Source organism: Protopterus annectens, chromosome 10.part0 (genome assembly GCF_019279795.1).
Source record: "Protopterus annectens isolate FY-2018-M chromosome 10.part0, PAN1.0, whole genome shotgun sequence".
Taxonomy (NCBI): domain Eukaryota; kingdom Metazoa; phylum Chordata; order Ceratodontiformes; family Protopteridae; genus Protopterus; species Protopterus annectens.
In genome coordinates, this window is record NC_056744.1 from 886,169,269 (window position 1) to 886,193,933 (window position 24,665).

Below are 24,665 nucleotides of genomic sequence, written 5' to 3' on the forward strand. Positions count from 1 at the left end.
CACAAAGGACTTTCTTTTTCATCTATTAAAATCCACGCCTCAGCTATTTCAGCTCACTACAACACGGATCCTCCCTTATTTTCACATCCACTTCTAAGGCAGTGACTTAGAGGGGCCAAAAACATTAGGCCTCCCAGGAGAGCACCAACACCAACTTGGGACCTCAACTTTGTTCTGGAAAAACTTACACTGCCACCTTTTGAACCAGCTTTCTCAGCTGACTTAAAGTTTATATCATGGAAGACTGCCCTGCTGCTAGCAATTACTTCAGCCAGAAGAGTCTCAGAGCTACAGGCACTAATGGCAGTAGAGCCTTTCCTCATTTTTCATCAAGACAGAGTTTCTCTCTGAACTAACCCCTTCTTTATGCCAAAGGTGGTATCTAGTGTGACTCTAAATCAAATGATCCATTTACCCACCTTCTTCCCAAATCCACAGAACAAAGGAGAAAGACTCCTGCACTCCTTGGACATTCACAGTCAACTACTTTACTACTTGGATAAAACTAAGGTTTTCAGAAAATCTGAACAGCTTTTTGTATCCTATGCTACAGCATCACAAGGAAAGGCTATCTCAAAACAGACCATTTCCAAATGGATAGGACATTGCATACATTTTTGCTACACCCATCATGGATGACCAGTTCCAGCTAGCATAAGGCCCCACTCCACCAGGGCAGCAGCTACATCTACAGCCTTCCTCAGGGGAGTGCCAACCAAGGATATCCTGGAAGCTGCAACTTGGAGTTCAGTACACACCTTCACCAAACACTATCATTTACCACTTTACTCTAAGACTAGGGCTGGCTTCGCAACTGCAGTTTTGCAGGGCCTTCTAGCCTCCTCTAACCCTGTTTGATTCCACCTCCCATCCTTAGCTTTGGGATTCTACCCAAGTGTGATGACTGCAGCAGGGTAACATGATGAACATAGTACAGTTTTGTACCGACCATAAATGTAGATGCTCGAGTGTATACCCTGCTGCAGTCCAGGTTACCCTCCCTCCATCCCCTCTGACCTAACTGATACCTTAAAATCCGATACAACCTTTGTGGTTTATTTGCTTATAGCTGGAAGGATGTTTTGTTTGTGCTAAACTTTGATTATTGGTACTATCTACTGACCACCTTTTGGGGGGGCACCTGACATCTGGGGCAAGAAAAACTGAAGAAAATGGCGTCAGATGCCTCTTATATACCCCTGGCGCACTGACGGCAGGGAAGAAGCGACAGCAACCGACGCCGGACCAAGACTTTGGAATTCAGGCTGACTGCGGGACCGCCTGACTACAGGATAACCCAAGTGTGATGACTGCAGCAGGGTATACACTCGAACATCTACATTTATGGTACGTACAAAACTGTACTTTTCACATTATAGAAGTGCTTAACTGATTTGTCTTTTTCAGGATATTGAAGCGTAATCACTGCACTCCACACACTACAGACATTTTTTTCTTTCGTATTTTAAGTTAATAAGAGCTGATACCTGTTCAGAGAGCAGGCCCTGCCATTTCACTGTGCTATGCTTAAAACAACTCAATTTGATTTAGAATTTATGACAGTGTAAAAATCTTATAAATAAAGAGACAAAGTTCTACAAAATAATAAAGTTATAACTATTTTCAAGTAATATAGTAAATCTCACAGATGAATGCACTGAAAACATTATTAAAAATAATACTGTAACTGTAAGAGTGGTATGAACCATTATAGACTGTCACAGCATACCTAATCTCACAAGCAGGTAACTTTCACAGGACCACAACACTGTCAGGTATTTCTGATTAGGGTTTATCATAGGAGCTACAATATTTATTTAAGGGGAAACACAGAGAACACTACACCTCTGTATTTGCTGCCATGCTGTCTTGTTTCACAAAAAGTAAAGTAAAAAGCAGACCGATAATTATAAGTTGGTCAAGAGCTGTTTAGTTGTGTAGTAAGTGTTGGGCTGGAAATGGTTAGAAATGGTACTATGCAATGCACAAAGTACAGTTGTGTACACTTACCATAAATGTAGATGTTCGAGTGTATTCACTGTTGCAGTCATTACATTTGGGTAATCCTGCTGGCAGGTTGCCCTCAGTCGGCCTGAATTCCAAAGTCTTGGGTCCTGCATCGGCCACTGTCACCTCTTCCCTGACGTCAGGTCATCAGGGGTATAAAAGATGCTGCCGATGCCATTTTCTTTAGTTTTTCTTGCCCTAGATGTCAGGTGCCCCCCAAAAAGGGTAGCCAAAATTTATATATATATATATATATATATATATATATATATATATATATATATATATGTATAAATACATGTACCAATATAAACTTTACCTTCATCTACAAGCAAATACACCACATAGGTTGTATAAATCAGAGCAGGAAAGATAGGTTCTATCAGAAGAAAGGGGGATGGCGGGTGGGTAACCTGGACTGCAACAGTGAATACACTTGAACATCTACATTTATGTTAAGTGTACACAACTGTACTATGTTCTTCGTGTTTCACTGTTGCAGTCATTACATTTGGGTATAGTCCCAAAGCTATGGATGGGAGGCTGGCGCTAAACAGCATTAGGAGTGTCTATGAGGCCCTGCAGAACTGCAGTGGCAAAGCCTGCCCTGGATTTAGAGTAGAGTGGAAGATGATAGTGCTTTGTAAAGGCGTGCACTGAACTCCAAGTAGCAGCCTCTAAAATGTCCTTGGTTGGTACTCCCTTGAGAAAGGCTGCTGAAGTGGCTGCAGCTCTGGTTGAATGTGGCCTAATGCCCTTAGGCACTGGCTTGCCATGGTGTAAGTAGCAGAAACAAATGCAGTGGCCTATCCACTTTGAAATAGTCTGCTTTGAGATAGCCTTTCCTTGTGATCCTGCAGCATATGCCACTAGTAATTGCTTTGTCTTTCTGAAAACTTTGGTTCTGTTCAAGTAGAATCTAAGCTGTCTGTGTTTGTCCAAAGAATGCAGAATTCTCTCCCCCTTGTTCTGTGGATTTGGATAAAAAGTTGGCAGATGAATAGTTTGGTTAAGAGCCACACTGGACACCACCTTAGGCACAAATGTTGGGTTTGTCCTCAGAGAGACCCTGTCTGGATAAAAAATGATAAAAGGTTCCACAGCCATGAGTGCTTGTAGCTCTGAAACTAGTCTTGCAGATGTTATTGCTAGGAGCGGAGCTGTTTTCCAAGATAAAAACTTTATATCAGCAGTAGCAGCTGGCTCAAAAGGAGGCAGGGTGAGTTTTTCCAAGACATAGTTGAGGTCTCATGCAGGCATTGGTGATCTCCTTGGAAGCCTTAAATTTTTGGCTCCTCTGAGGTACTGTTTTAATAAGGGATGAGAAAAGATTGGTGGCTCTGTATTGTTATGAGCCGAAATGGCAGAGGCATGACTTTTAAGATGAAAAAGATAGGCCTTTGTCCAGCATCTCAATTAAGTATTGCAAAATCTGAGAGATATTTGGCACAACTGTATCAGTTCATTGTGCCTGGTTCCAAGCACAGAATCTCTTCCATTTTCCAGCATAAGATTTTCTAGTACTAGGCCTTCTAGCCTCCAAAATGACATCCATCACAGCTTTACTGAAAGGTGTGCTTTGTATGACTACATTATCCGCCATGCTGCCAGGTTTAAAGTCCTGAGTTGGCTGTGCAGGATCTGATTGTTTTGCTGGGACAGTAGATGAGGTATTTGAGGTAAGGTTCAAGCTGGGCATTGAGACAAGTTCTTTAGGATTGGAAACCAGTACTGGCGGGGCCAGTTTGGGGCAATCAGTATCATTTTTGGCTTCTCCTGTCTGACCTTTAGGAGTACTTTGGGGAGGAGAGGCAGTGGGGGAAAGGCATATACTGATAGGTTTTTCCAGCTGAAAGATAGGGCATCCACTTTCCATGCTTGTCTGTGATAAGTCCTTGTGCAGAATCTTTTTAGCTGGTAGTTGTGAGGAGAGGCAAATAGATCTATGTCCAGGCATCCCCATTTCCTTGTTATCATGCTGAAGACTTGTGGATCCAGCTGCCACTCGTGGGGATCCATGAAGTTTCTGCTTAGTTCATCTGCCAGAGTATTTTTCCTTCCTGGCAGGAATTGTGCCTGCAGATGTACTTGGTAAGTTAATGCTGTGTCCCACAAAGTCATGGCTAGTCTGCAAAGGGGGTAAGAATATGTGCCCCCCTGCTTGTTTATATACCACATGACTGTGGTGTTGTCTGTCTTTATCAGTAGTTGTTCCGGATGAAGTAGGTCCTTGAAGGCTGTCAGGGCATTCTGAACAGCTAGCATCTCTTTTTGATTGATATGTAGATGCATTTGGGTTGAGGACCATGTGCCCTGAATGCATCTTCCTGCCATGTGGGCCCCCCAGGCATGATCTGATGCATCCGTTGTTAGTGTCTGCCTGGCTCTGGGCAATGTGAATGGCTGTCCCTTGTTTTGGTGACAAGCCTTTGCCCACCATCGAAACTCCTGTTGTTGGCATGGAATGAGAGTAATCATTGTTTCCAGGCTGTGGCAATGTTGAGTCCAAACACTTTTTAGGTACCATTAAAGTTTCTTCATATGCAGTCTTGCATATGGAATTAGTAGGATACAGGATGCCATGAAGCCCAAAGCCTGCAGAATTTTTCTTGCAGATAACTGGGCCTGTGTTGCCAACATTTTGAAATAGGTAGTCAGTTGCCTTTGTTTGTCTGGCGTGAGATAAGCCATCTGGGCAGTTGTATTTAAGCTTGCACCCAGGAATATTATCTCTTGAGAGGGCACTAGTTTTGATTTCTTTTTGTTGGCTGTGTACCCTAGGCATGTTAGAAGTCTTTTCTAGACTAGAAAATGTCGGCAGAGCAAGCAGTTTTAAATGTAGATATGTAATGTGATGCATTGCAAAATTGTCCATAAAGCAAGGAGTTCTAATTGTAAATATGTAATCTGATGGAGTGCAAAATGTCCACAGAACAAGGAGTTCTGATTGAAGATATGCAGTCTGACAGATTGCAAAATTTCCATAGAGAAACAAATTCTAATTGTAGATATGTAATCTGATGTACTGTAAAATGTCCACAGAGCGACAGATAGAATGGGGCATCAGAAGCTTGGATCACTTTAAACCAAAAAAGACCAAAAATATCTAATTTGTCTTGTAATGGGAATATAGAAGGCCTTTCTGGCACACTGAAATATATTACATAGCCTAATAAAAATATACATATACATACATGCACACACACATATATATGCATATATATATATATATATATATATATATATATATATATATATATATATATATATATATATATGTGTGTGTGTGTGTATGTATATATATATATATATATATATATATATATATGTTTGTGTATGTATGTATATATATATATATATATATATATATATATATATATATATATAACTTCAGTATACTAGTTGAATGACCACAAGGGTGTTTTTAAGCCTAGCCATACATCCCAAATCTCTGACAAGTTCTGTTACCCTTGATAAGTGTATGCAGGGACTTGGGAGGTGAAACATTTACACGCAGGGACCTGGGAGATGAACCATTTAGCAACTGCCTGTGCCCATTAGAGACATATGTGCCAAACCAGGGATGAATTTCCTGTTCCCCATCCAGTTGTCCAAGTTACACTTGAACTGGGTTAGGGAGGAACTCTGCTTCACATGGATGGGAGCCTGTTCCAGAGAAGGGGTAGACTCTATGGGAAAAAACTGTCTCTCCAGCAGGTCTTATTTATATCACAGCAAGGTTTAAGTCTTTAGAACTGGTAATTTTGGTGCTGTTTGTTTTGTGGATATGCAGGAGGTCTATCAGAGTGGGGTCTGACAATGCCTTGTATGCCAGGCACATATCTCCCCTGACAGCCTGTAGGAGACAGAATACAGGGATAAGGCCTTGAGGCATTCTGGATAGGACATGTTACTTATGCCCTGTATTCTTTTAGTGAGGAACCTCTGTGGACATCCCAATTGTTGGATATATCTGGTTAGGTGCATACCACAGGGGGCATTGTACTTAATGATAGGTCTGATGAGTGCCAAATACAGTGGAATACAAAGCAAAAAGGTGTTTAAAGTGATGATCCAGCAAATAATCCAAAACAAATCACTTTGTAGCCAATATCCTCCAACCTTTAAACAACAGTTTATTGACCAAAGTCACAGTGAAACGTAATGAAAATAAAAAAGTTAAGCGCTTTCGTCGTTGGAAGAAATTGAAATTGTTATAATTTATATGCCCTATACTTGAGCTCAGGTTTGATGCTAACACTGTCATTAATCTCTGGTTATATAAATTATAACAATTTCAATTTCTTCTGATATTTAATTACACTTTAAAATTCGGTGTTCCACTATTTCTATTTTTCTATTTTTCATTTTTCATTTTTATTGTAGTCTTTTATATATTCAAAGTTTTTAAAATAAGAACAGTATATTATAAACAAGTGTACTTCACTGTTATAAGGGTGCATATACTGTCTAACTATTTTTATGTATCCTTTCTCCTTTAAGGGGTAATGAAGAACTACACATGACTAATTGATTTTAATTGAATGATTAGTGATGCATATATAAAAGAGAGTGTTTTATACAAGAGATATAGTTCTGATGAAGTCTAACGATGAAAGCGCTTAACTTTTTTATTTTCGTTACGTTTCGCTGTGACTTTGGTCAATAAACTGTTATTTTAAGGTTGGAGGATATTGGCTACGAAGTGATTTGTGTTGGATCAAATACAGTGGAACAACGACTTCCTTGGACCTAGATGCCATAGCTTTGTTTATTAGTTGTGCGACATAGAATGATTTCCTCACTATTGTAGACACATGATAGTCAAAGGTTTGATTATTGGCTACATGTGTCCCCAAGTCCCTGACTACTGGGTCATCTCTTGGGCAGGTGTTATCAGTGTGATAGTTACCAGGGGTAGATGACATCCCAAAGGATACCATTATGTATTGTTTGGCTTTTAGTTTTAGTCCATCTGGAGCCAATTGTTTTTCTGTGTCAGCCGTTCCTGGAGAACATTTGTGTCAATGGGTGATTCAGTGACAGCCCCCAATTTGCAATCTTCTGCAAATTTATTCAGCCAAAGGCCATTGACATTGGGCTTGAATTCAGGGAAGTAAATGTCAAAAAGGAACAGTCCCAAGACTGATCCCTGAGGGACTCCACTTCTGACTGACCTCTTTGTAGAGGTGGGCTCCCCACTTCCAACTTCTTGGGTTCTGTCTGTGAGCCAGCTGGCTATCCACTGGGTGACATAAGGATTTGTACCTAACCTCTTAAGTTTGTTAACCCAAGTGGGGGATTGATTTAATTTTTTTCTTTCTTTGGGTTTCCTACCCATTTCAGTTCTAACTGTACTAAGGGAAGATATTCAGTGGGAATAAGTAAAGAACACACACACAGAAAAATATGAAAATAAATGGTATAAATGTAATACTGTGGGGCATTTTTGATTTGATTGTACACAGATGCAGGAAGAATTAGAGAGAAAGGCAAAGGTATATGAATGCAGAAATACTAAGCCTCTGGTATTCGGGCCAACTGAGGGCTACCATGGCAGGGATAACCCAAATGTGATGACTGCAACAGTGAATACACTCGAACATCTACATTTATGGTAAGTGTACACAACTGTACTTTTAAGTTTTGGCCAAGTCCCTTTGTAGTCAAGGTACTTGTGCTATGTACATGAGGGGTTTGTTACAAGTTTTGTTGCTTTATAGTATTTTTCTTTTGTGCTTTTAACTTTTAGTAACTTAAGAACAGCCTGATTTTGTTATCTTTATTGATGGGTAAGTGCGTTTGAGAGCAGCATTTCCCTCAAGACTTTTAGCATATTTTTCAGTACTACTGTACATCTGCAAATTTAGTATTTTAAAATGTATTTGCAATTTTAAGGTTACATTGTTTTATCACTGAAAATGTTTATTTTGGTTAACTATCTCAAAAGGCATTCTGACAGATGGGTATATATATTTATACAGCATGAAATGACTTTTGTACTTATAAAGTATACCTTAGAGTTGTCTGTGTGCAGCTGGCTCCCACAGTTCATCATTTTAACATTTCTGTAGGCACTTTTAAATTGGTGCTGGTGTTTGTTCATCTATTGCAAATATTTGACACTTATACAGCTATTTTCTGGTCCCATATGTTACAAACTAAAACTGAATAATAGGGTTTTGAAAGTATTGGGTTAGTTAAATAGTCTTACTGTCAACATTTTGCATTTTTCAACATGGATTTAATTACTATTCTAAAGGGGTTGTCAGCAGACAAAGAAGACATTCAAGCATTTGGTATTGGGAAGATACATAATATAATTGATCAGATCTAGTCCAGATATAGCATGTGTCTCTACTTTTGACCAGCTGAGCAAACACATGAAAAATGTTAGATCACATGTTTGGCATTTAAGCCTTTTTAAAGCCTGTTTAGAAAAAGACATTACCCCAAGGGGTTTGAGAATTCATATAAAACCTTTAGTTGCACAACCTGATGACACATTACTTACATCTCGGGCTCAAATCCAGCAAAAAGCATCCATACAGTTTGTTAAAACCTTACATGAGTTTTATGAATGCAGAATAGGTACATATATATACCTGAGGTTACTCAAATTTGTGAAAATGCTAAATTTTTTGAGAGTTCACCAACTTATAAACAATGTTTTGATAAATTAAGGAAAGAGTTGCTCCAATATGAACAAGATATAAAAGACAGGAAAATCCGGACGTTCCACAGGGATTTGAGGAACTACCAACTAGGGAAGCCCTCTGAATATATGAAAAGTATTACAAATGTTAGGTTTGTCCAAAAGGAGTCATTGTCAATGAGTCAAACGAGAAAAAGAAATAAGTCCATTTTGAAAAAATCTATTAGTGACACTTCTGGTGAAGATTCGTCCTCCTATACTTATACAGAAACTGACAGACAGCAGATGGCACCAGCCAGTAAGAAGTCTTGTAATGTTGAACACGATAGATCATCACATAATTTTGATTCAGTCCCTTTTTCCATAACAAAAGAAGGAAGGGGGCAGGAAACACAAATCTAAAAACAAGCATAGATGGCTCTTTGGAAGCAATGCTGAATTTTCTGAAACCCAGATAATTCCCACCAATAACATTATCAATATCTCATCAGCTGTTTTGTCCGAATCTGATTATGTGATACTTAATAAAGGTCTAAACTTTATCTTTGTTTCTGAAGATATTTTTGTTGAGGATTTGTATGCATTCTGTAGATTGCTTAACCTTAAATTACATTTTCAGCATACCGAATCGGGCAATGAGCGAAATGAATGTAGTAGCTTCACGTTTAATAAGGCAACCTTTGTTCCACCCATGAATAAAAATGTGGAGGTATTTCAAAAATGTATACTAAAAGAATTACATTTTGGTTTGAATCATCAAAAACAAAATGTTCCTTCAAATTTGTCATCAGGGGAAGTGGATGCTTTAGTAAGGTTAGAAAATAACAAGAATATTGTTATTATTCAAGCAGGTAAAGGTGGAGCAACGGTTGTAATGAATAAATCTATGTATGCTGAGGAAGCTAACAGTCAGCTGCAAGCTGTGAGATTTTACACTTGTATGCCCTATGATCCCACAGTTAGGTTTAAAAATTAAGTAGATACATTTTTGGAATCTGCAGTTAGTGAAGACATAATAGATGAACGCACAATGTTTCATTTAAACGTTAAGGATCCATCATCACAATATTTCTATCTCTTTCCAAAAATTCACAAAGATATTAATAAACCCCCAGGGAGACCAATCATTTCTGGAAAAGGCTCCCTTACTGAACGCTTGTCTGCTTACCTTACTGTGTATTTAAAGCCTTTATTGTCCGGAGATAGAGCTAGGATACAGGACACAACAGAATTTTTGAATACTGTCTCTGACACCTAGTTGGAACCAAGTTGGTTGATGTGTACACTGGACATTATGTCCCCTTTATACCAGTATTCCACATTGGGTGGGTTTATGTGCCCTGGAATATTGGCTGAATAGAATGTCTTTATATGGCCCAGGTTTCAATACTTGTATGTTTGGTGGAGCATGTCCTGTCTAAAAACGTATTCTACTTTAACACCAAATGTTATCTGCAGTTGAAAGGTACAGCTGAGGGTGCATCTCTTGCACCCATATATGCTGACCTTTTCATGGGTTATCTTGAACAGATTATTATATATGAGAGCAATCATAACATTTTTCTTGGGGAAATAGATATTTGGCGAAGGTTATTGGATGACTGCTGGATGGTGTGGAAATCGGACGTTATATATTTACAGAAATTTGTCCAGTATTTGAATGAAAATGAATGTGGTATAATGTTCACAATTAATTGTGATGCTACATCTATTTCTTTTCTGTCTGTAACCATATATAACAACCTGATGGTACTTTGTCCAGTTCACTATGCAGGAAACCCCATAATTCAAATACATTATTACACGCCTCCAGCTGTCATCCAAAACACATTGTTGCCAACATCCCCAAGTCGCAATTTATGAGGATACATAGAATTTGCTGTAGCACCGAAGATTACATACATTTTGATCCAAGATTTAATTAACCACTTTAGGGAACGTGGATATTCTATGTCTAAGGTTATGCAGACTAGTAGGGAGGTTCAACAGCTTGTATAAAGAGAGAAATGGCTTCAGGTAAAACCCAGGTGCACAAAACCAGAACTATATATAAAACCAAAAATACACCGGGGTACCACACAATAGCGTCTTTAATAACACAAAAAATAAAAAATAAGAGCGCTTTCGCAAAACTAATTGCTTCATCAGACAAGAAAATAAAACACTCCATTGCTTATATACAGATGGAACCATTGACTCAATCACTGATGTCATAGGTCAATTAAGGCATTAAAGCTATATAAAACTTATAAATGTATAAATGTAGAAAAGGCTACATATAGAGAAAACTGCATATAAAAAACTGCATACAAAACTATTGGTAAAAGACCTAAGTAATGTGCATAGATATAAACTCCATAAATACTGTAGCTATGAAAAACATAGAATAAAAATAAAAGGCTAAAAATCTGGATCTAGTCATAAAATCTATCTACAATATGTATGTATAACTAAAAGTAGTCTATGTCTCTAAAATGTGAAAATAAGTATAGTGGGTGTACGGGGTGCCCAAAATTAAACATGTTTGAGACGTCTTGCTTTCAAGAAAGGAACCAAGGAAGTAGAGCCATTAAGGCCTGGATATTTATCTGCATTCATTTTAATGATCCATCTCTGTTCACAGCTTTCAGTAAAATTTTCTGTATCCCCTCCTCTAATGTTTTTGTGTATGCGCTGTAGCACAAAAAATTTGAAAGATTGTGAATTATCTGTATTAATAATATGCTGGGCGAGTGCATTAGTGGGTTTCTTATTTTTGACATCATGAAGATGTTCTAGAATTCTGTCTTTAAGAAATCTATTAACCCCGGAGATTTCTGACAAAAACAATAATAGACAACATCAGTACTCTTGCTAATCAGCATAAGTATTAAGCTGTAACTGAAAATGCTTGGTGGGGTGGACATAGGTATTTATACTGTAAATATAGGGGCAGGCACTGCATGACCTGCAAGGAAAAGTGCCCTGATGTGAAGAAGGGCTGGCTTTCTTAGGCACATCCTTGTTACATAACTGCTTCTTGAGTGACATATTATTCTTAAAACTGAATAGTGGATCTTTACAGGTAATAACCTGCAACTGTGGTACCTCTTGTAATAGGTGCCAATGTTTCTTAATGACGTCAACATATTGGTTGATGTCACTCGCAAACTGTAACACTACTCTAAATTCATTATGTGGCCTAGAGTTTATGTTAAATGGATTATTACATGGAACTACCTCGTTGTTGTTAAAATAAGGTCTACATTTAGTTGATCTCATATGCCATGCATCAGATATAGTTTTATCAATTTCATTAGGTTGGTATCCTCTAGCTATAAACTCAAATTTTAAATTATTTAATGCTATTAATGCATCCTCATCATCATCATCATGTAATCTTAATTTCCTATAAACTTGCCCTTTTAATACATTTCTCGGGATGTGCCTGGGATGCATACTAGTTTTGTGTAGGTATGTGTTCTTTCTGGTTGGTTTGTGGAAGATTCTACTCTTGAGACAGTTAAATTCAGCTTTAACTAGATGTATATCAAGAAAATCAATCTCAGCTGCAGATAGCCAGTATGTGAATTTTAAAAAGTCAGTGGTGGTATGCAGATAATCAACAAAGGATACAAAATCTAAACCATTGCCATTCCATAAAATAAAAACATCGTCCACAAAACATACATACCATAGCACTTGATGTAAGAAAGGATTCAAACCGGAGAGTAAAATCCTGCAGGCTCTGGGATTCATGGCATCTTGCATCCTACTAATCCCATGTGCAAAGCTGCATATGAGGAAACGTCAATGGTACCTGAAAAACCTATGGTCTCAATACAGCCACAGTTTGGAAACAATAATACCACTGATTCCATGTCTTCAAAAGGAATTTCTGTGGTGGGCTCAAGCATGCCAAAGAAACACAGGTCTCCCATTCTGCAAGCCTCAAGCAAATCAAGTCATCACAACAGACACCTCGGACTACGCCTGGGGGGCGCACATGACAGATCGGTGCATTCAGGGCAAATGGTCCCAAAAAGAAAAGCACCTACACATCAATCAAAAGGAAATGCTAGCAGTAATAAATGCTATTATGGCTTTCAAAGACCTTCTGCATCCAGGCCAACTACTAATATGGACAGACAACACCACAGTAATGTGGTACATAAACAAACAGGGAGGAACCCATTCATACCCCCTATGCAGGCTGGCCATGTCACTTTGGAACATAGCTCTGGAATTACAAATCGAACTTCAAGCATAGTACTTGCCAGGCAAGGAAAACACGCTGGCAGACAACCTAAGCAGAAATATGACAGACCCACACGAATGGAAGTTGCACCCTCAAGTTTTTACAGAAATAATTCAAGCATGGGGAAGGCCAGACATAGATCTCTTTGCCTCCCACAAAAATCACCAATTGACAAAATTCTGCTCAAGGACTTTTCATCCACAGGCCTGGAGAGTGGGCACTCTCTCTTTCAGTTGGACAACAATGACAGTTTATGCCTTTCCACCTCTTCCTCTGCTGCCCAAATTTCTATTAAAAACCAAAGCAGACAGACCAAAGATGATTCTCATTGCTCCAGACTGGCCAAGACAGCACTGGTACCCACTTCTGAGGAGCCTGACGCATTCCCCACCATGGACCCTACCTCTAATGCCTTGTCTTCTGACTCAGCACAGCTTCAAAACTCTTCACAGTCAGCTGAAAACACTCAATCTGGCCACATGGAAGATTCCTTAACTTCACAACAGACCCTACTCTCCAAGGAGGTGCAGGATGTCATTTTGGAGGCCAGAAGGCCTTCTACTAGGAAAGCTTACTCCGCAAAATGGAAGCGATTTTCTGCCTGGAATGAGAAAAAGGGCCAGAATCCTGGAATACTGAATTTACCTCAAATATTACAGTATCTAGCTGAGCTGCTAAGCAGTGGACTTTCATTCTCCTCCATCAAAATCCATGCCTCAGCCATTTCTGCAGAATACAAGACTGATCCTCCTTTATTCTCTCATCCCCTCTTAAAACAGTTCCTCAGAGGGGCTAAGAATATAAAACCCCCAAGGAAACAACCAATACCTGCTTGGGACCTCAATTTCATTTTAGAAAAGCTGACCTTACCTCCTTTTGAGCCAGCTGCCGCAACAGATTTGCAATATTTGTCCTGGAAAACAGCCTTCCTTCTGGCTATCACCTCAGCTCGCAGGGTATCAGAACTACAAGCCCTCATGTCTGTGCAGCCTTTCATAATTTTCCATCAGGACAGAGTTTTCTTACGAACAAATCCATCCTTTATGCCAAAGGTGGTATCCAGGGTAGCTTTGAATCAGGCTATTCACTTACCTACCTTTTACCCTAATCCTCACAACAAAGGGGAGAGACTACTACATTCCTTGGACATCCACAGACAGCTACGTTATTATTTGGACAGAACAAAGCCTTTCAGAAAATCAGAGCAACTCTTTGTGTCCTATGCTATAGGAGCTCAAGAGAAGCCAATTTCCAAACAGACAATCTCAAAATGGATAGCCCACTGCATATGCTTTTGTTACTCTTTTCATGGTAAAACTGTGCCTGCAGGCAACAGATCTCACTCCACAAGGGCCACAGCTACTTCTGCAGCTTTCCTCAGAGGAGTTCCTACCAAAGATATTTTGGAAGCAGCCACTTGGAGTTCTGTGCATACCTTCTCCAAGCACTACCACCTACCATTATACTCCAAAACTAGAGCAGGCTTTGCCACTGCAGTCTTGCAGGGCATCCTGGCTCCTCCTAGTTCCACCTAGTGCCTACCACCCCTTTTTTAGCTTTGGGATTCTACCCATCTGTTATGACTGCAGCTGTATGCACGATGAACATAGTACAGTTTTGTACCTACCATAAATGTAGATGTTCGAGTGCTAATACAACTGCAGTCCAGGTTTCCCTCCCTCCTTCCCCTCTTGGGACAGGCCTATTGGCTAACACCTCCTCATACAACTTGATTGGGATATTCATTTATGGTGTATTTGCTTGCAACTACTGTTTTTTGATTATATTGCACTGCATTATTACATAAATTTATGTATTGCCTTCCTTCTGGGGGCACCTGACATCTGGGGCAAGAAAAACTGAAGAAAATGGCGTTGGCTGGTTCTTTTATACCCCTGTCGCACTGACGTCAGGGAAGAAGTGACGACACCCGACGCTGGACCTAGACTTTGGAATTCAGCCGACCGAGGACCCGCCTGATGGCAGGAGAACCCATCTGTTATGACTGCAGCTGTATTAGCACTCGAACATCTACATTTATGGTAGGTACAAAACTGTACTTTCTTATGTAGTTTCCAGAACTGAAAACTGTATTCTAGATGAAGTGAGGCCTCGCTGGTGGGTCTATATTAGTTTGCAAAAATGCATTTTCAGTAATCTCCAATTCATCGACCTATATTCAGTGAAATTCACTTCCATGATTTGCTGAATATTCCAGGGGAATAAAATAATTGTCCCACAGCACAACGGACCGCATCTAACTAAATAGAACCAACCCAAGTGGGGGGCTTCTCCCGCCACACTCCCCCCTAACTATACATACCAACTCCAAGATCGCACTACAGTGAGGAAAAGGGCTAAGTTGTGTAGTTGGCCAGCTACTTTTTTGTCCTAAGAATATTCAGCGAATCCCAGAAGTGAATTTCACTGAATACAGATCAAATTGGAGTTTGCTGAAAATGAATTTTGGCAAAATAATATAGACCCCTGACTGGTACCCTGTATTAACTTATAATAATACGTGTAGCATCAGATTCCACCTCTTTGGTCATACGCCTGGCATTTGATGGCTTTTGCCACTGTGATTGTAACAGCTACATTGATTTCTTTCTCTCCACCTGAGTGTACTCCTCCTAACAAAGGGCATGTTCTTTCATTTTTTCACACTGAAGTACAAATGTTACCCATGTGCTAACCTTATAAGTTACAACAGGTCATGATGGAAGCAAATGTCATTTTTAAGTATTACTCCAACCTTAGTGTCTTTAGTACACAACAAGAAGGTCAACTTTGTTTTCTAATCCTTGTGTGATGTCTGTCTCAGCTATCCTTGCAGGACAAATCCCAGCAGCAAACTCTACAGCAGTGCACTAGTAACTGGCATTGCACGCCGCAGTTTTCACCATCACAGGAAGCTACTCATTGTCTGCTGTCAGCATACTGATTCCATGACCATCTTAAGTTTGTGTTTCTCACCAAGATCCTTTGTGTTTTACTCCCATCACTACATTCTTCTCTGAGATGTGGTGTCAAAGGTTTTAGGAGACAAATATGCAGTGTATTCCTTCCTTCTGCAGCTTTAGTGGTGACTTGGTCAGAGAAATGGGTCATTACAGATAGGCATTATATGTATGAAACAATATTTAAGCTCACCTGCTGGACAGTTTGCATTTAGGAAAGCACTCTCATGCTGACAGTTTATGTATTTCATTATGTATATGAGAAAGGTCTTATTCTAAACGTTTACGCTATTGCTTCTTGCATGTCTCGGCCTACACTAGCTAGATGAGTGAGTTAGCTTGCCATTCTGTTTATTTTTTCTTAATTGTCAGTACCTGTCATCTTTCTTTGTGTTTTCTTTTTTAACAAGTAACTCACCATACTTTATTCATTAGACTTGCTTACCGCTTCATCTTATTTTAGAGGTTCTTGGTTCTTTGTTCTGTCACAATTCACCTCCACAGGTGTTACACTGAAATTAGTCCCTCTCTTATAAGTATCATTCCTCAGTGAGCTTCAAATATGATGAAGTCTATGCTGATATAGGGCCATTCTTGCATCTTTGCTGTCCTTGTCGTCTCTACCCAGGGATTCTTGAAGTGGAGTAATGACTGTAGAAAAAGATTAGGCTATCACCAGAAATACAAGCTAACAGAATGTTTACTCTACCAACAGAAAGGTGGTGCTGCTTCAGGCTTACGCCATGTTGTCACCAATGACTTGAAAGAGGAAAGAGTCATACAAGTGAAGGGGAAACGCTTTCCGAGAGGAAAAGAGCAGGAGTTCAGCTGGAAGAGCTTTAACAAGGGAGACTGTTTCATTATTATTGCTGGAGCAGTAAGTACCATTTAGAGCTTGACTTGTAAGTGAATGAAATATATTTACTTGTTCATTTGTCCAACTTATTAATTGATAGAGTTTATGTAATAATAAGCTCTAATTTGGAGGATTTTTTCTCACTTTCACTCTAGGGTTAAAGACTTATAGACAGCAGATGCATAATATCATAGTTCCAGAATATGATCCCTGCTGACAACTTATACATTCAGGCAACAGATGATCACAATTTACTGGCAAAAAGAGGGTCATTATTAAAGTAACACACACACACACACACACACACACACACACACACACACACACACACACACACACACACACACACACACACACACACATTCTGATGCAGTATAGGACAGAGAAAAAGGTATAGGATTACCTTTGCATTGCTGTATACTAGCTGAGAAGTGGAGGAAAGTCAAAGATCAGACTAATCTGGGAATACAAGGAGCATGTTTCAGTCATTTAGCTTAGTACATCAATTGTAAGGTTTGGGTGCACATAAGGTTATGTTACTGGAGAAATTAAGCTAAAATTCTTACTGGCATTTTAATCAAAATGTGTAAACTGAGCTATCAGAAAGCCAAAGCATGAAGACTAGTATAGCTTAAAGACTGAAGTCTGAAGTATGTTTTTTGGAAAAAGTGTCTCATAAATTGACCACTGTGATGACTATTAAGACAAACAGCACTGCATACATTTTAGATCAGTTTAAGACCACTGTACAAAATTTTATCCTGTTCTGTGTGTCCACTGGTCCGTTCAAGTTGTTGATTAAGTCGACGCTTCTGTTTCTCAAACACATCAGCAAAATATTGACAGCATGTTGCATTTGTACACTGAAGAAGGATACTTCAAGTACTCAGCTGATCTCTCTGATTTATTACTTTCACTAAATAAAAACGTGCTGAAGCATAAGTAAAGTCATGAACTTGGGATCTGCTCTGAGTATTCACCTTCAGTTAACACATATGCACAGGCTTGACTAGCAAAGCACAGATGGCCTGTCTTGAACTTACCTGCCTTGCCAACAGTTTCACTATGAAGCAGAGACCACGCACTGCAGTTTTAGATGCAGAGCCAATTCCTAGTCCATGTGTTGTATTTTAGTTATGACTCATTCATAGAATAACATGATAGTCTGGGGAATATTTGTATATCCCTTTATGGCTAAATCCTGAAGAATTGCAGGTTTTCATTATGCATTTGCAGCATTATAATATATCTTTTAATTACAGTTAGCTGCCTTAACACTTACATCAGGTGTAAAATCTCCTGTGCCTTTTACAAGACATCTATGAACCTCACCGTTTGCCCTCATTGTCAGTGTTCTGTCCTGAATTCTGGCATCAGTCTACAAGAAATTCCATTTCTTTCTTTCCCTGTCTGGTTATGTGATTCATATATATTAAACTGAAATGGTGGGATCTTGTATTGCCAGCCAAATGTGAAGCAAACTATAAACAAAAATACAGAACAGCTTCTAGTTTCGTGAAATTTCAGCCATAACTAAGTATAAATATCTTTGTGAGCTGATAATCATGTACCTTAACTCAAACAAAAACAAAATCATTTGTCATAGAAGCCTACAGTAGTTCATGAGAGTATTCTATTGTTTTTTTCGAGCTGACACTGTTGTTTAATTATTGAACTACTGTTAAACCTTATTGTGGAATAAATATGTGGATTTGATTTTAGAATATCTATCAATGGATGGGGTCACGCTGCAATAAAAATGAACGTGTAAAAGCCCTGAGTCTTGCTGTTGGTATTCGGGATGGTGAGAAAATGGGAAGGGCAAAGCTGTGTGCAGTAGAAGAGGGAGAAGAACCAGCAGAGCTTCTAGCCGTAAGTATCTTGTCAATGTATGCATGTATAATTACAGTACATGGCAAGAAACATGTTAACTGAGTACTCAATTTAACTTTTAGATACTGGGTCCAAAACCAAACATTCCTGATGGAGATGGGGATGAAGAAGATGAAAAGAGTGATATTGAGAGCAAGAAAAGTGCAAAGTTATATATGGTACACTTTTGGATTTTATTCTTACTCCAATATTGTTTTCAGATAGTCTAATTAAAGATCATGTACATGGTGGCACAGTAGTACAGGGAGAAGTGTTGCCACCTCAAAGCAAGCAGTTCCCTAATATGACTCTCAGCTGGAGTGCCTTCTGTGCAGAGTCAGCATAATGCTGTCCTGTGGCTACATGGGTTTTTCTTCATGTGATCTGATTTCATTCTTCTTCCCACCCCTGGCCACATGCTACTGGAGATGGCTACTGCAGCTGTAGGTTGACTGGTGATTTTCCAAATTGTGCATGTAGTGTGTGTGTGTGTGTGTGTGTGTGTGTGTGTGTGTGTGTGTGTGTGTGTGTGTGTGTGTGTGCTATCACCGGCTAATGCCTTATCCAGAATGAGAGTCTAAATCCTTGTCGCCACTGGCTACCAAAATCATTGCAACTCCACCCCATCTACCTCGTTTTCTCATTTTTGTGCATTAGGTCAGGGTGTCACTTCAACAGGTTCACACCACCAGGTAGCTAGCCCTGCCACTGTTGTTCTTCCATACCACACAGTCACACCGATGGCCACTTTCTAGTGTCCAGTCCACCTACTGCAGGTTTTCGAATGTGGGAGGAAACAGAAGCACCTGGAGGAAACCCATATGAACATAGGGGGGATGTGCAGACTCCACAAAGAAGACACCCTAGCCAAGAGTCGAACCAGGGAACTTCTTGCTGTGAGGCAACATTATCCACTGTGCCATCCAAGATTTTATTAAAACTACTTCTTTCACATCTTGTGGAATTCATTGATGTTATCTTACATGGCTTCCTGTTAGGCTGCTCTTGTTTCTGTCACATACTGCAGCTTTTTACTTGTGCTCTTGAAGACACCACAACCAGGGTATTCCTGTGAATGCAATCTTTTTAGACAAATGTTTTTAAAAGTATTTCACATGATACAGTTGTAAGCCAGGTTATGATTTTAAACATTAATCCCTTTATTTTTAACTGGTTTATTAACTGCTGCATATGTCTGGTCAGGTAAATACCAAAGGGAGCACTGTACTCTATGACTGGTCTGATAAGGTTGGTGTACAGTGGGACAATGACCTCTTTGGACCTAGATGCCATGCCCATACTTATAAGTTGTGCAACATAAAAGATTTCCTCACCACTGTGGCCTCATGATTGTCAAAGGTAAGGCTAGTGGTTACTTGCATACCCACATCCCTGACCACTGGGTCATTTCTTAGGGGAGTATTATCAACCTGGTAATTAGCTGGGATGGTTGACTTCCCAAAGGGTACAATTATGCATTTCTTAGCATTGAGTTTGAGGTCATGGCTTTGGCACCTTTTGTTAGTCAGAGATAGACCTTCTTGAAGATTTGTAGTGTCTGCAGGGGAGTTGATGATAACCCCCAGCTTGCAATCATCTGCAAACGTAGTCAGCCATAAACCTTCAACATGTGCTTCAGTTTCAGAGACGTAGATGCCAAAAAGCAGTGGGCCCAGTACCGAGACATGGGGAACTCAGCTAGTGATTGGTCTCTAGTTGGATGTGGCCTCACCTATTCTGACCTCCTGGGTCCTTTCAGCGAGCCAGTTGTCTGTCCAGCAGGGTGATAGTAGGTTTTATATCTAAATTAGTGAGTTTGACTATAATGTCTGAGTGTGGTATTGTATCAAAATCTTTGGCCAAGTCGAGGTATGCTGTGTGCACAGTCTTGCCTTCATCCAGTGCTTTGGTGACCCTCTCAAAAAGTCCACCAGATTTAATAGGCATGACCTGCCTTTAACAAAGCCAAACTGTGATGGGTCCAGTGTTTGCATGTTACCTATGTCCTCATTTTTCATGTCCATGATGATTCTTTCCATGACCGTACATATGAGACTAGTCAGACTTATGGGCCTGTAGCCACCTGGTTCAATGGATGTTCATCGTGCATACAGCTGCAGTAATCACAGATGGGTTTTCTGCTGTCAGGCGGGTCCTTGGTCGGCCGAATTCCAAAGTCTAGGTCCGGCGTCGGTTGTTGTCGCTTTCTTTCCTGATGTCAGTGAGGCAGGGGTATATAAGACACAGCCGACGCCATTTTCTTCAGTCTTTTTTTGCCGCGCGGTGCCCGAAGCAGAAGCAGTTCGCAAGTGCTGGTCGGCCAGCTCCTGAATTTACGAAAAATTGGAACCCAAAGTCTTCATTAAAGCTAAGTACCCCGTTGGGGAAACTTTTCTTGCCTCAGACCGATGTCAGAAAAAGTTAACAATTGTATTTCTTGTGGGAAGCAAATACCGCATAAGGATTTCCATTCCCTCTGCATACCTTGTTTAGGCCCAGACCACGACGTCTCGGACTGTCGCTTTTGCGCTACTTTCAATAAACGCACTATTAAGCGTCGGGCGGAGTTCGCCCAACACTTTTTTGGTACAGCCTTTGATTATAAAATGTCCAAAAAACGCAAGGACAAGGACCGACACGCGAGGTCCGTGGTCCCCACCGACACCACGCCAAAAATGGTTACATGTGGTCCGGTTCTCAGCGAGACGCCTATGCAGTCCCTGACTACCGACGACACTTCTTTGGCGGTGTCTTCTGTAACCGAGACCGCAGGTACCTCGGCCCAGACCCAGACTACAACCACCGAAGCCACTGTGAACGTTGAGCCTCCTAATATGGACAGGTCCACTTCCACCCATGGTGTCTTTAGACCCTCATCTTCCTTTTCCATTAAGGCCTTTACTAAGTCCAAATCAGCCAGGCATCCCAAGAGGCCTGTTGCACAGGGCCCATCTCCAGGCCCCATGCCTAAAAAGCAGATGCTTAAAATGGCTGAGGATTTAATTACTCTTATCAGGGGGTTCCCAACCCCCTCCAGACAAGAGACCCAGAGTGGAGGAAGATTCTCCCTCTTCTGATCAAGGCTCCATTTTTTCAGAACATTCTGATGTAGAGGAACACTCTTACTCCCCTTTTGAAGATTCTGATGCAGAGCAGTCCATTCCTTATGTATCTCCTCCTGAGGATTTTTCTTTTGGGGAAACCTTGCACACCTTGAGGGAACACTTCCATTGGGAAGGCCAAGACTTTTCTGATTCCAAGAAAAGACTTAGGGAATTTCTTTTGTTACCTCAACACAGACCTCTGGTGATACCTCCTGTCTTGGACATACTTGATGATGTTTATTCGGAGGCTTGCCTTAATCAGGATTCCCTGCCTCCTGCCCCAGTCAAGCCTGATAGGTACTACAGAGTTCCTAACTCTCACCAATTTCTTTACAAAAGCCATAATGCTGACCCTGAAACCATTTCTCAAGGCCCCAAGGGAATGAAGGCCTCTACTGCTAAGAATCCACTACCTTCCGAAAGAAAGTCAAGATCCTTAGAAAGGTGGGGAAAAAAGGTATATACCTCGGCCACCCTAGCCATGAGGGCCTTAAATTGTCAGTTTCATATGCTTAAATATCAGCAGTTTCTGTTATCACAATTAAGAAACAAAATGTCTCAACCTGAACAACCAGACTTAAAGAATTTGCAGGATATGATGCATAGTGCAGAACAAGTGGGTAAACACACCTTACAATGTGGCTATGATGCCCTAGAGGCCTCAAGTAGAGCTGCTGTTACAGGATCAGTCATTCGTAGACATGCCTGGCTTAGGGAACAAATCTTGCCTGATCATGTGAAAGCTAAATTATTAGATGCTCCTTTACAAAAGGATGTGTTATTTGGTACTAATGCTGAGGAGATACTACAGAAAATGGAAGAAAAAGCCAAATCTATGCAAACTGTCAAAGCTTTTCTACAGGTTCAACCACCACGTTTTAGCAGAAATTGGCCTTCTAAAAACTGGTCCTTTCCAGCCACGGACAAGCCCCAAAGAAGTAGATACAGGCGCACAAGGGGCAGAGGACAATCACAAGGATCATATAGAGGCAGGCAATGGCAAACTCCAGCACCAAGAGGTGGCGAAGACAGTGCACAACAATACAGGAAACAAACCCAATGACTTCCTCCTTTCCATGCCAAGCAAGTCTCAGCATATTGTCACAACAGACAAATGGATCCTGGACGTTATAAACAGAGGCTACAGATTTCATTTTCACACTCTTCCAAAAATGAGAGGCATGCCAAACCTGCCACACAATCAAAGGGCAGAGGCACAACTACACATTTCAAAGCTCATAGACATGAAAGCTATTCAAGAGGTACCCACTCACGAGCAAGGTCAAGGTTTTTATTCCAGGCTATTTCTGGTACCAAGGAAAGGATCCGACTGGAGACCCATTTTGGACTTATCCATCCTAAACACATTCTTACTCATACCAAAATTCAAGATGCTCACATTGCAGCAGCTTCTTCCCATGCTGGGCAAGGAGTTTTGGCTGGTAACATTGGACCTCAAGGAGGCATACCTGCATGTCCCAATCAGACAAAGCTGCAGAAGATACCTCAGATTTCTTGCAGGTTCAATACACTATCAATTCTCTGCATTGCCCTTTGGCTTATCTACTGCGCCCAGAGTATTCATGAAATGCCTGGCATCAGTAATTGCCTACTGCAGACTTCAAGGGATACAAATTTACCCTTATTTGGACGACTGCCTGATCCAAGCGGACAGCAAGCACATACTTCTGGAACATCTGGCTTATGTAACACGGTTACTGCATTCTCTGGGATACACAATCAACAAAGAGAAATCCAGGCTAACACCATCTCAGAAAATAACTTTCCTGGGTGCCAACTTGGACACAAACACCCAGATGGCCTATCTTACGCCAGAAAAACAGGGGCAACTAACTCAATACTTCAAAATACTAGCAAATTGTACCAGGTTTACTGCAAGGAAAATCCTGCAAGCTCTGGGCTTCATGGCATCTTGCATTCTTTTAATCCCATGTGCAAAGTTGCATATGAGGAAACTTCAATGGTACCTAAAAAACCTTTGGTCTCAGCACAGTCACAGTTTGGAAACAATAATACCAATAATTCCATGTTTGCAAAAAGAATTTCTATGGTGGGCCCAAGCATGTCAAACAAACACAGGTCTCCCATTCTGCAAGCCTCAAGCAAATCAAGTCATCACAATAGACGCCTCAGATTACGCCTGAGGGCCGCACATGACAGACAGGTGCATTCAGGGCAAATGGTCCCAAAAGGAAAAGCACCTTCACATCAATCAAAAAGAAATGCTAGCAGTGATAAATGCAATTACAGCTTTCAAGGACTTCCTGCATCCAGGACAATTATTGATAAGAACAGACAACACCACAGTAATATGGTACATAAACAAACAAGGAGGAACACATTCATACCCCCTGTGCAGACTAGCCATGACACTTTGGAACTTGGCTCTGGAATGGCAAATCGAACTTCAAGCACAGTACTTGCCAGGTTTGGAAAACACGGTGGCAGACAATCTAAGCAGAAATATGACAGATCCACACGAAAGGAAGTTGCATCCTCAAGTGTTTACAAAAATAATCCAAGCATGGGGGAGGCCAGACATAGATCTCTTCACCTCCCACAGGAATCATCAATTGGAAAAGTTTTGTTCAAGGACCTTTCATCCAAAGGCCTGGAGAGTGGACGCCCTTTCATTCAGTTGGGCAGCATGGACAGTTTACGCTTTCCCACCTCTGCCTCTTCTGCCCAAGGTGCTCTTGAAAGCAAGAGCAGACAGACCGAAGATGATACTGATTGCTCCAGACTGGCCAAGACAACACTGGTACCCACTCCTGAGGAGCCTAACACATACTCCTCCCTGGCCCCTCCCTCTAATGCCTCTTCTGCTGACTCAGCACAGCTACAAAACTCTTCACAGTCAGCTGAAAACACTCAATCTCGCTACATGGAAAATTCCTTAACACCACAACAGACCCTACTACCCAAAGAGGTGCAGGATGTCATTTTGGAGGCC

General features: G+C 40.6%; 1 protein-coding gene across 1 annotated transcript in view; it reads left to right on the forward strand.

The window, feature by feature from the left end:
* LOC122813387 (adseverin-like) overlaps positions 1 to 24,665 on the forward strand; it is a 308,408-nt gene that overhangs the window by 118,966 nt on the left and 164,777 nt on the right. Inside the window, exons 4-6 of the mRNA XM_044085682.1 lie at positions 16,575 to 16,736; positions 18,438 to 18,587; positions 18,671 to 18,766. Coding sequence (XP_043941617.1) covers positions 16,575 to 16,736; positions 18,438 to 18,587; positions 18,671 to 18,766 — 408 coding nt within the window. The remainder of the gene's footprint in view (positions 1 to 16,574; positions 16,737 to 18,437; positions 18,588 to 18,670; positions 18,767 to 24,665) is intronic.